The 12,952-nt window shown below is 50.7% G+C and overlaps 1 protein-coding gene across 1 annotated transcript in view; it reads right to left on the bottom strand.

Annotated features, from left to right (window-relative positions):
• Positions 1 to 12,367, bottom strand: part of PLPPR5 (phospholipid phosphatase related 5) — a 19,257-nt gene extending 6,890 nt beyond the window's left edge. The window contains exons 1-3 of the mRNA XM_005878563.2: positions 12,281 to 12,367; positions 9,404 to 9,727; positions 45 to 221 (exon numbers count right to left, since the gene is read on the bottom strand). Of these exons, the coding sequence (XP_005878625.1) occupies positions 45 to 221; positions 9,404 to 9,727; positions 12,281 to 12,367 (588 nt within the window). The remainder of the gene's footprint in view (positions 1 to 44; positions 222 to 9,403; positions 9,728 to 12,280) is intronic.
• Between the last annotated feature and the right edge of the window lie 585 nt (positions 12,368 to 12,952).

Below are 12,952 nucleotides of genomic sequence, written 5' to 3'. Positions count from 1 at the left end.
AACCGCCGCGCTCTCTCGGCGACTCTGCACCTGTCCGCACTCACCAGGAACACGGCGATCGACGTCCCCACCAGGAAGCCCGCGATCACGTCCGACCAGTGGTTCCGGTGCTCGGCGACTCTGTTGAGGCCGGTGAGGAAGGCGGAGCACAGGAGGCCCAGGCACAGGACGGGCTTCGCGAGGCGCGTGCCCTTGGCTTTGACGGTGCTGGTGATGTACATCTGAAACACAACGGGACCGGTCCTCACACGCGTGTATGTGCACGCATGTTTACGGATGAGCACATGCCTACGGGCTCAACACTCACGACGCTTCAGTAAGCTTTTGAAGGATGTTTCTTAAAAAAGTAGAATTTAAGGGCAGTGGTTATTTAGTTTTACTTGCCCGCAATCTACTAACAGCTAATTCTTCTGTAATACATTCATCGTTTAGGAGCCCCGAGCTCAGCCATGCCAGTGACCTTGTGTCTAAGCATTCAAAGCTCTTGTTTTATCTGAATTTACATTTTAGATCAATATTGTTAGCAGGGGAACACTGAGGAAGACGTGTTCTTTTTTATTTTCATTTTATTTGAGAGAGAGAGAGAAACATCGATGTGAGAGAAACAAATAAAATCAAAACTTGTGAATATAGTCATCAATCTACTAACAGCTAATTCTTCTGTAATACATTCATCGTTTAGGAGCCCCGAGCTCAGCCATGCCAGTGACCTTGTGTCTAAGCATTCAAGGCTCTTGTTTTATCTGAATTTACATTTTAGATCAATATTGTTAGTAGGGGAACACTGAGGAAGACGTGTTCTTTTTTATTTTTATTTTATTTGAGAGAGAGAGAAACATCAATGTGAGAGAAACAAATCAAAACTTGTGAATATAGTCATAAAAAAAGTAAAATGGAGCAAATTTTTACTACGTAGTTAGTACTTTAAAGAAGGAATTTAAGGTTCAACGCAGTGCCAATATTTGTTTTATGTTGCTATCTGAAATTGTGAAATGACTTTAAATTTTATTGGCCACAATTAGGACAACATAGGAACTTAAATACAAACAGAAAATGTCAGCTAAAAACAAAACAAAACAATGAGCAGACGCACACATCTTTGGTGTGTTCACGTATGCAAAACAGTGAGCAGATGCACATATCTTTGGTGTGTTCACAGATGCAAAACAATGAGCAGACGCACACATCTTTGGTGTGTTCACGTATGCAAAAGAATGAGCAGGTGTGGACATCTTTGGTGTGTTCACATATGAAAAACAGTGAGCAGGTGTGTACATCTTTGGTGTGTTCACGTATGCAAAACAGTGAGCAGATGCACACATCTTTGGTGTGTTCACAGATGCTAAACAGTGAGCAGATGTATACATCTCTGGTGTGTTACATATGCAAGAAGAACGTGTCAGCTGACTGTAGTGAGTGGCATGTCCTCCAGTGGCCAACACGACTCTCAGGAAAAACTCGGTCCTTCCCCTAATCGGATGGATTCTGTAGCGCAAGTGCTCATCCTTTAACTCGTGTTACTATGGAAACCAATCCGCTGACTGCAAGGGGAGGGGTCAGTTATTATTCAAGTCATGGTGAGGTGATTATAAAAGAGATGCTCTGACATTTCAATATGTTTTCAGGGTGTTGATGTCAGTAGTGGCTGATACTGATCATACAGACTCAGAAACACACTTGCCTATGGTCCTGAGTTGCATAAAAAACACATTTGCCGGTCCTGGCCGGTGGCTCAGTTGGTTAGAGCGTCATCCCGGTATGTCAAGGTTGCGGGTTCGATGCCCGGTCAGGCCACATACAAGAATCAGCCGATGAGTGCATAGATAAGTGAAACAACACATCAGTATTCCTCTCTCTTTCCCTCTCTAAAAATAAAAACATTTGCCTAAGAGAGGAAACGAAAGTCAATGCTTAACTTTTCCGTTCCTAGCAGCCATTTTAGAAGGCTATGAAATTCAGCAATTATCTTCTCTCTTATTGTTGGTTGTTTTTGTTTTTTGTTTATTCCTGGGCAACGTTCGCAGCCCTGTTGGCTGCCAGAGGAGGCTGTCTGAATATGAACAGCCCATGTGACAGAAAGCTTCTATCTCGCCAACGTGCAGCCCATCTATCCCAGGTACCAATCCTCTAGGGAAAAAATAAAGGCTGATGGTCTGCATCCGGGCCTGTGGCCTCTGATGGCGGGTCCGCTCTCTAAGCCAGCCCCGGGGAGAGCTGAGTCATTCCGGGGGTGAGGGCACGGGAGGGGACACAGGAGGAGGCGAGAAGGAGAAGACCATGCTGTCATCCTGGGAGGAAGCGTTAGAGCTCTGCCCACAGGAACAGCAAGGCGAGGACATCGCCACCTCGGTCTCAGTGACACGTCTAATGCCGCAGCTCCCTGCTCGGCTCGTGCACGTGAGCAGGAGGGAGATTGGGCTGCTTGTGGGAGTTTCTTTAAGACAGTGGTGAGGCTGACCAGTGAATTTTTACAGAGAGAGGGAGGGGGAGAGAGAGAGAAACATTGATGATGAGAGAGAAACAACCACCGTCTGCCTCCTGCACGACCCCCACTGGGGGGCTGGAAGCCAGAGCATGTGCCCAGACGGGAATGGAACCGGGGACCTCCTGGGGCCCGGGACCCGTTCAGCCAACGGAGCCACAGAGCCAGGCTAACGAGTTCTTACTTTGCATTTCTTCACATCTGTCAGAACTCTAAACGCAAGAGGAAAATTCGGGATTTTTCCCTTACACTGGGCAGCTCTTTGGTGCTTCCGGGGCGCCGTTTAGCGGGTCTAATGCTGTTATCTGTAGAGAATGCCTGTTTAACCCTAACGAACAGAAGAGGAAATTACGGCATAGGAACGGAGTAAGTGAGTTGGACACGGGACAGGAATTGATTATTTATGCTCTCTTGGCTTTTAATTCGCTTACGAAACCATCTAGGTTAACCAGATGTCAGAATGTAGCTAAAACAAAACCCAAACAGAAGGGCCCAGAAATGCTGCACATTTAGAAAACTTCGTAAAGAAAAGGGAGGCACAATGTCTCATTGATATTTTTATGCTGATGTATGTCAGCCGAGATAGTAATCTTTTGGATATAATCTGTCAAAGTAAATTCTTAGAATTAATTTTGACTTTTCAAAGCATTTTTTAATGTGACTGCTAGGAAATTAAAAACCACAAATGCGGTCCGTTTTAGGCTTCTACTGGACCATGAACTTCCTAATTCTGTTGGACGATGCTGACCTAGCCAAGAGCCCTCTCACTTAGAGGAAATGAAAACTATATCTGCTGATATTCAAAAAGCACTGGGCCAGCTGGTCTACTTAATACTATATTATTATTGAAACAATTTTTAGGACACTGGTGTTTTGTCAAACAATGCTTTTCTGTGTCTTTTTTAAAAAATATCTATCTGTTCTGTCTATTAAACATATTACTGATTCAACTAGCACAGAATGTTCATGGAGTGGTATCATGGAATTATTTCGAGTTTTCAGAGTTTATCACAGCCTGTTTTTTCATGTTCCGGTTATCATAACAGCTGCCTTTTTCTATTTTACTTCATCGCAGTGAATCGATGGTTTGGGGGATTTTCTGTGGACCCCCTGTAGGTGTTGAGAGAGTCCACGCTTGGTCAGGGCAGGCCAGGAGGGAAAGCCAGTTTCGGGAGCTTACCAATCCGGTTACCATGTCCCCCCTCCACTGGTTAGTTCTGTGAGCTTAGACAAATTACTTTACTTCTCTGAGTCTCGGTTCATATCATTTGTAAGTGAATATGACAAGAACTGTTTGTATGAGCTCAGGAACCACACAAGGAGTGTAACTTTTCTTACTGTCACGTGGCACCATGAAGATCTTTGCTTTGTGACTAGAGTAAACCTAAAGGTTTAAAATGATAGATTTGGGGCCTAGCGGGTTGCTCAGCGGTTAGAGGTTCGGCCTGAGGACTGAAGGGTCCCGGGTTTGATTTTGGTCAAGGGCATGGACCTCGGTTGCAGGCTTGATCCCAGCCCCACCAGTCTGGGGCATGTACGGGAGGCAACCAATCAATGTGTCTCTCACATCGATATTTCTCTCTGTCTCTCCCCCTCCCTTCCACTCTCTCTCAAAATCAATGGAAAAATATCCTCGGGTGAGGATTAACAAAAACAACAAAATAATAAACTAAAATGGTATACTTGGATTGAAACTATCTATTTGCTGGAGGAGGAGTAAACCCAACTGCCTAACGTATGGGCGAGGGGATAAAGGGCCTTAGACAGATTATTGTATTTGGAAATCAAGAGTAACCATCCACCCTGGCCGGTGTGGCCCAGTGGATAGAGCGTCGGCCTGTGGACTGAAGGGTCCCGGGTTCCATTCCAGTCAAGGGCATGTAGCTCAGTTACAGGCTCCTCCCTGGCCCAGGCCCTGGTCGGGGCTCGTGCAGGAGGCAACCAATTGATGTGTCTCTCTCACATCAATGTTTCTCTCTGTCTTTCCCTCTCTCTTCTACTCTCCCTAAAAAATCAATGGGAAAATATCCTGGGGTGAGGATTAACAACAAAAAAGAGTAACCATCATCTCCTTTGCAATACACTGGAGGGGCACCAACAAAAGGCTACATAATGGTGACCTTGTCCTGCAGGACTTCTCCTGTAGCCGGGGTCCTGAATGGTCAGCAGACAGGCAGGAGTCACACGTGGGAGGCCAGTAACAGCCCGCAGTGCTCAGGGCCACCTGGTCTCGCAGCGAGGATCGGACGGCCCAGGGCCTCGGCTGTCCCAGGACAATGGCCGATGGATGGCTCGGCCGTGAGGAGCAGCCCCTTTAGCGCCCACACGGTTACCTCGTTCCTGCCGCGCAGCCCTGGCTGGCTCCACAAGGGGCCCATTTCTACCCAGTCTGACCCCCTCTCCCTCCCGGATAAATATATTGTCCACGTGGCCCTTCGTCCATCGGCTAGAAGAGTGAGAGCCCTTGGAGGTGGCCTTGTTTGTCATCTATAGAACCGAAAGCCACCCCTAGTCACCATTTAACACGCGTGTTCCAGGCAGCAGATAGAAAAGCAAGGACACGTGTAGGTAAACAAGGCTGCTGTCTTATTCTGACGGCGATGCAAGGAGAAGCTATTGGATTCCTCTGACTTTAAGAACCACATCATCCCGGGACTTCACGTCTGCTGACTAGCAAGTGAGGCTCTAAGTGACCAGGTGAAACCATCTGGAGAGCTAGAAAGGCCACACAGACGCGCAGCAGGCTGTTCGGTGAACGTAGGAACCGGTCAGCGTTAAATTTAAAGGCAAGTGGAGGAAGTAGAGCCGGCAACACTATTGCAACATGCAAATAACACACTGAGGCTTACTCTCAGGGACAGGAAGCTGGAGCTGGAAGGGTAACTACGTTCACGAAGGCCACGTGAGGACACAGGGCGAAGTGAAGTCTGGTGCTAGGGAGGGAGGTCGAGGCTAGGGCAGGGGTTTGGGGTTCATTTGAAAAGACACGGGTGTGGCAACGAATGAGAGCACCCTTGGGAGGGGTAACAGACAGAAGAACAGAAGGTCACGGACAGACACCTGGTACATGCCGGTGGACGGCTTTCTGATGTTGCAAGAAGCCCTTTCATGAGGGAGGAAGCAACTTTGGAAAATGCGATGCTCTCATAGTCTTTTTTTTTTCTTCTCTGCCTTCTTTTTTGTTGTTAATCCTCCCCCGAGGATATGTTTCCATTGATTTTTGGAGAGAGTGGAAGGAAGAGGGAGAGACAGAGAGAGAAACATTGACGTATGAGAGACACATCGATTGGTTGCCTCCCACATGTGCCCCAACCAGGGCCGGGACAGAGCCTGCAACTGAGGTACATGCCCTTGACTGAAATCGAACCCAGGACCCTTCAGATAGAGCCGACGCTCTATTCACTGAGCCACACCAGCCAAGGCCTCAGAGTCTTCACAAGAGAAACGCTCAGATACAAGTGGGTGGCCGCGGGCCTCTGCGTTGGTGAGATGACCCGCCACACAAGGACCCGAGAGGCTCCGGATGGGCTCGCAGGTGGTGGGCGAGGTCTGAGGAGTGGGGGGAGGGACAAAACCCACATCCTGACTAGTTCATAAGGGGAGAAGGAACAAACTAATCTTTCTGGAAGTTTTTGTCAGAAACGGGAGGGTAGCTCCAATCCGTGGAGGACTTCTGAGTGGCTCTTGGCTCTGTTTGCTGACGGCGGGAATCCTAGCGGCCTAAGGAGAGCCTGCCTCTCCGCCGTGCCTGAGCTGATGGCACACAGGCCTGTGTACGGGAGATGCCGGATGACGATGTTCGGCAAAAGAAAGACAGCGACAAGTATGCGCCAGGCGACATGCTGAGCACAGCCGGCACTCAGCAGTAACAGCTCATCTTCCTGCATCACGGGAATCTCAGCTCCTGCCTCGTGCAGAGGCGGGCCTACCTGTTCCGGGAGGGCCTTTGTCCCCCTCCCAGGTTGTCTTTCTTTCAATGGCAGAACAACCAATGGCCCAATGCAGGCCCAGCTCACAGGAGAAGGTGACCGACCGCCTGTGACAGAGTGGACCCGATGCCAAGCAACACCCTTGATCTTGAGCTGCAGCCTCACTTTAGGAGGTGCTGGGGGACTGAAATGACAGTGTGATGCTGTTTTCCTGCACGTGAAGGCACGGGAGCCGCTCGGGGTGGGAATCCGTGTTGGCTCCGGCAGGCAGGAGCAAGGCCAGGCCGCACAGTGATCTGTCTTTTGAAAAACAGACTCAGGGCCCGGCCGGTGGGGCTCAGTGGTTGAGCGTCGACCTATGAACCAGGAGGTCACAGTTCGATTCTCGGTCAGGGCACAGGCCCGGGTTACGGGCTTGATCCCCGGTGGGCGTGCAGGAGGTGGCCAATCAATGATTCCCTCTCATCATTGATGTTTCTCTCTCTCTCTCTTTCCCTTCCTCTCTGAAATCAATACAAATATTAAAAAGTATTTTTTTTATAAAGAAAGAAAAACAAACTCAGGCACGTTCCTGGGCCTGGCCGAGAAGGCTCGGTGACCCTGGATATCGAATGAGCACACCTTCAGAGCTGCCCATTCTAACCTGGGTCTGTCAGACCCGACGGGGTGGGCTCCACGGAGCGCCCATCGACAGCGCACGGCCATGCTGGCCGGGTGACCATGTACCAGACACTGCAAACTGTAAGCGCAGTCAGGGTAACTTAGAAGCTGTCCTTTTAAGAGCAATTAAAGTTCTTTAATCACCGACGATGTGCAGAACCTAAGATTAAAAATGAGGAGTCAAGGAATAAAATATGGATTCACTGAAAGTCCAAGTACCATTAAAACCCAGCCGTCACGGCCATTTGTATGACTTTGGGTGTTTGAGCTCCTCCGCCACCTGGCTGTCAGGGCGCTGGGCGGGAACGTCTGGGCTCCCACTTCTCAGCGGCCTTCCTAATGTGCCCTGTGCGACGTCCAGGTACAATCCACCCCTTTTCCTTTTCTTTTTAAAATATATTTTTATTGATTTCAGAGAGAAGTGAGAGGGAGAGAGAGATAGAAACATCCATGATGAGAGAGAATCATGGATCAGCTGCCTCCTGCATGTCCCCACACTGTGGATCGACCCCACAACCTGGACAGGTGCCCTTGACCGGGAATCGAACCGTGACCTCCTGGCTCATAGGTTGATGCTCAACCACTGAGCCACGCTGGCCAGGCTGAAGTTCATTTTACTTTAATCAGGGAATAAACATTACCCATTTTATATGATAAGAAACACCATGAAGCTAAACTTAAATAGTATTCTAATGCCACTCACACTGAATTACAAATTTAATGATGGAGGGTTCAATAACCTTCAGAATGTTTTCCCCTCCCGGGGAACCGAATGTATTTGCAGAAATAGGCATAGGGATTTTTCCCCCCTAAAAGTCTCAGGAAAGTAAAAGAGAATAAGCCTGCGATCAAATTATCCCCAAACCCTTCAGGAAAGCCAGGTGCTAAGGGAGCGACCCAGTTCCTTCATGTTATTTACTAAACCACAAGGAGAAACACCGGGAGAACATCTCCGGGTCCTTACCCACACGCTTCTTCCTCCCGAGGCGTGTGCGTGTGTGTGTGCGTGTGCGTGTGTGCATGTGTGCGTGTGTGTGTGTGTGTGTGTGTTTACAGCGCCGCACCCCATTAGGCAGAGCCAGCACTACCTAAATGCAGGGCACGCCTGTTCCTGCCGCCATCACGGAATCTACTAACTCCCCGCTATTTACCTACTTATCAAACTCCTGGCAAGCGGTTTCTGAGACCGTAAATGCTTGAAACACCCCAATGTGTCTATTATAAAGTTCCCCCAAGCTGTCGCTAGGGACGCTGGGAAGAAATACATCTGCACGTAGGTTCAAATATAACAGCACAGCCGCCGGTAATGCCCACACTGGCAGCGGGAGTCGGACGGGTTGCCATGGCAGCCTCCCACACGCCCATCGCTCAGGGTGGCGGGCCGAGAGAAGAGCTGTTAGCACAGAACAGCACCTATTGTTGAAAAGGCAGCGGTTCCCTTCCGTGTAATTACAGGCAGGAGCCCTGACCTGTGGACTCCACGCTATTTAAGGTTCCTGGGTGTTGGGGCTCCTAAATGCTTCTTCCCTGAAGGTATCTGCCCTCTGAACCCTGGGCCTCCGCCTTCAGGGAGGCTGGGACCGGCGGGGGCAGGAAGGAGGTCACCTGACCACCCACCCGGGGGGCTCAGAGAGGTAGTGCTCCCCTCTCTGGAACATTCTGAATCATCACTGACGTCGGGACAGTTTGTGGTTTATCCTCATCTGTAACTTGGGCATGATGACAGGACACGCTTCAAGGAGCTGTTGTGAGAGCCCAGTGAGTTAGTACAGAGGACAGACTATTACGTAACTAATAATAATAAAGGAAGAATAGGTTGTAACGATGCCTACGTGAGGATCAGTAGTGCATAAATTAGCAACAGTGCAGCACGTGGTGCCTGGCACATAGTAAATGCTCAGTCAATGTCATGTTATCATTACAAACACCCCCAAGAGAACGTTCTAGAAAAGGAGGGCCCCTCCGCCCCATCAGAGACCATGAGGGCGTGAGTAAGCAGCTAGGAGGCCGGCCACCTCTCTTCACGGCGCTACTGCAGGTTCCTGGGGCCTGACCACCCCAGGACACAGTATGTCCATCCAGCCCTATTACCACGAGACAAACACGGTCTCCAATAGCGATGCAAGCGGCTGTGTTTTCTAACACAATCCACTCCCCACGCATAACCTCACGAGAGTCCACCGACTATTAATTCTACTCCCGGTACCAACAGCTCTGGTGAAACACAAAGTGGCCACAGAAGCTGCCCCTGGGGCTCCTCGCTGGCGGGGAGGTGCCCCTCCTGCCAGGCGGGGACCGGGGCGGGCCTGGCTGCGGTCAGGCCCACACTTACCGTCAGGTACACGGCCGCGTAGACGCTGAGCGCCGCCTCCTTGGACGGGAAGGTCTTCCGGGCCCGGAGGACGAGCTCGGGGTCGCCCGTGCAGGCCTCCTCGCCGCTGATGAACTGCGTGAGCTGCTGGCAGCCCAGCGCCGTGTAGTTGGGCCGGCACAGGGCCAGGAAGTGGGGCGCCAGGTTCCCCGTCACCACCTGCCCGGCGTTCACGAAGATGTCCGTGGCGAACAGGCCGAACGTGTAGATGCCTGGAAGCAAGCGCAGCCCGTGAGCGCCCCGGGGTTTGTGCCTCGGTTCCCAGGGAACCAACAAGGGAAGATCCTAGGGACCATCACACAGGCATCCATCCCTGCCCGCACCCCGCACATGGCTCCCGCATGCACCACCCCTGCCCGCGCCCCCCTCCACCCCCCGCTCCCTGGAGGTGGGGGTGCTGCACTGGCTCACAGCCCCGCTGGCCACCTCGGGCCCATACGCCTGGAGGGCTTATCAGACAAGAAGACACCCTGTAGGCCTGTGGTTGGGCACTGCGATTTCTATAAATGGAGCCAGGGCTCCCAAGCGAGGCCTCAGTCTATCACCTCAGTGTTTGTTTGTCCCCATTTTGAAAATATTTTTTAAACATATTTTTATTGATTTCAGAGAGGAGGAGAGAGGGAGAGAGAGAGAAACATCGATGAGAGAGAATCATGGATCAGCTGCCTCCTGCACACCCCCTACTGGGGATCGAGCCCGAAACCCAGGCCTGTGCCCTGACCGGGAATCGAACCGAGACCTCCTGGTTCATAGGTCGACGCTCAACCACTGAGCCACACCGGGCGAAAATATTTTTTATCTTTTCTGACAGAAAGCAAAGCAAGTGGTCTCCCTTGGATGGTGCCCCTGACCCCGCTCAGCCTGATGTTAATGCTGTTGGAGGGGCCAGTTAGCGGTCGAACCCAGGCCATCCGTCTTTAGTTACATACCATGCAACACACTGCTTTCGGAAACACATTTTTAAAGCCGAATAACAGCTAGGAACTTAGTCCTACCTTCTCTTTTATGAATTACATTTTAATTATCACAATTGGGGCAATTTAGTAAACAATAAAGCGATCAAAATGATAAGTTTTTCAATTATCTTCACAGGATTAAACTTTACTTTCTCTGGTATAATATAATATAAGGTATAATAGGTATAATATAAGTACATGGATTTTATTTTCTCTCCCTTGTTAGTTTACTCAAATACCAAAAACATTTTCTAAATGCAGTATCATTGGCCATTGTTGTCAAAACTTATCTTTTGCCTGGGCTGGGTGGGTCAGTTGGTTGGACAGAGAGAGAGAGAGAGAGAGAGAACCTTCCAAAGGTCCTAGAGCAGCGGTTCTCAACCTGTGTGTCGCGACCCCTTTGGGAGTCGAACAACCCTTTCACAGGGGTCGCCTAAGACCATCGGAAAACACATATATAATTACATATTGTTTTGTGATTAATCACTATGCTTTAATTATGTTCAATTTGTAACAATGAAATTGGGGGTCACCACAACATGAGGAACTGTATTAAAGGGTCACGGCATTAGGAAGGTTGAGAACCACTGCTTTAGCTCCTCATGGCTTTCCACCCTGGCACTGCCCCAGGCCCTGGTTTCCTGGGTTGCAGCAGCTTACTCTCCACCCTCAGTCAAAGCACATTCTCCATGCCAGCAGCCCACAACGTGACACCAAGGGTCCAGGACCAGCGCCTCAGCACCCCAAGTCCATGGGACAGGGCCACTCCCCACAAGGCCCGCAGCCAGCACAGCCCCAGGACGGCCGCACTGTGGACCCTAGCACTGGAGCTCGGATCCAATGGGGTTAGGCAGACGTGAGACCCAAACAAGACGGGGGACAGAGGGTCAGTTCTTCACCTTCACAGTTATTGGGTACTGTCTCAGCTCTAGGGACTTCTACCTATTACTTCATTAATTCAGCACCACACCCTGCTAACCACCTCCATTTTTAAAAGTAACCCAAGAAAAATATTTTTTTAACAAATAAATAAAAAGTAACACAGGGCTCAGAAAGGTTTCCTAAACTCCAGTTTCACCACCTCGCTCGCTCCGGGGAGTATCACACCGCCAGGCCCCAGCCCCTCCCAGGGGGACCGAGGGTCCCGCAGGACGGGAACTTGGAAGTCCTGGGCGGGTGGCGGCTTCGTAGCCCTCTCGGTCAAGAGAGGCCCCAAGTGCCCATCAGCAGGTGAGTGGGTAAAAAAGCTGTGGTACATTTACACCATGGAATACTATGCAGCAGGAAAAAAGAGGGAGCTCTTACCCTTTGGGACAGCATGGAGGGACCTGGAGAGTGTTATGCTGAGCGAAATAAGCCAGTCAGAGAAAGACAAGTGTCACATGACCTCACTCATATGTGGAATCTAATGAACAATATACACTGATGAACAGAGTGGAACGGGAAGCATGGGTACCTGGCACTGACTGGCCGGTGCCCGAGGGGAGGGGGCTGGGATGACTGGATAAAGAAGGCGAAGGGATTCGCTAAAGATCACACATGCACACCCCACGGACACGGACAATAGTGTGGTGAGGGCCAGGTGAGGGGGGAGCAGGTGGGCAAAGGAGGGGAGAAAGGGGGCATGTGCAATAGTATCAACATTAAAATCCTATATAATAAAAGCCCCATATGCAAATTGTCCCCTCGATCGGGGGGCGGGGCCGGCCAGCCAACCTTTGGCATTCCCTCCTTCCCTCCCCGCGTCGGCCAGCCCTCGCCCGTGCACGAATTCGTGCACCAGGCCTCTAGTTATTTAACAAAAATAAAATATACCCAGGACCTGGGCTCTCAGGAGGTGCTCACTCATGCTTGGTATGTGACTGCATTCCATGTTTTTTACGTGATGTGTCTTGTTAAGTTTGATTCTGTCGTAGAGATGAGAGCGAGTCTCCAGAACCGCAGAATCAGAATTCAAGTTCAGGCCCATGTTGACCACAGCCTCTGCCCGAGCTGTGAGCTTGTCCTCGACTCCCAGGGTTAACCAGGTGAGCCCAGGTCACCCCTGAGGCTTAGCCACAGCCCCAGCACCCACAGTTCTAAGGGGGATGGATGGGGCACAGAGCACTCACAGGGACCTCCGACTCCTGGGCCACCTGCTGTGAGAGAATCGAGGATGGAAAAGGACCCTTCAGTCCACAGGCTGACGCTCTATCCACTGAGCCAAACCGGCCAGAACTGATTGATTGATTTTAGAGAGAGAAGTGGGGAAAGAGAGAAACATCAATGGGAGAGAGAAACACCCATCAGCTACCTTCCCCACAAGCCCCAGTAGGGATCAAACCTGCGACCTAGGTACGTGCGCTGACCAGGAATCGAACCTGCCACCTTCAGGTGCACGGGATGAGCTCCACCAGCTGAGCCCCCAGCCAGGGCTGAGGTGTCCTCCCTGCCACACCCCTGCAGAACGGGACCGTCTCCTGCAGCCCCATGCAGGCAGGTGGTCAGGAGTGACCCTCCAGGCCCAGGAGAGAGCGCGGGCGGAGCAGTGGCACCTGGCTGGGTGCTCAGCACA

The sequence above is a fragment of the Myotis brandtii genome, unplaced genomic scaffold (genome assembly GCF_000412655.1).
Source record: "Myotis brandtii unplaced genomic scaffold, ASM41265v1 scaffold565, whole genome shotgun sequence".
Taxonomy (NCBI): domain Eukaryota; kingdom Metazoa; phylum Chordata; class Mammalia; order Chiroptera; family Vespertilionidae; genus Myotis; species Myotis brandtii.
This window is presented reverse-complemented; position numbering and strand designations above follow the sequence as displayed.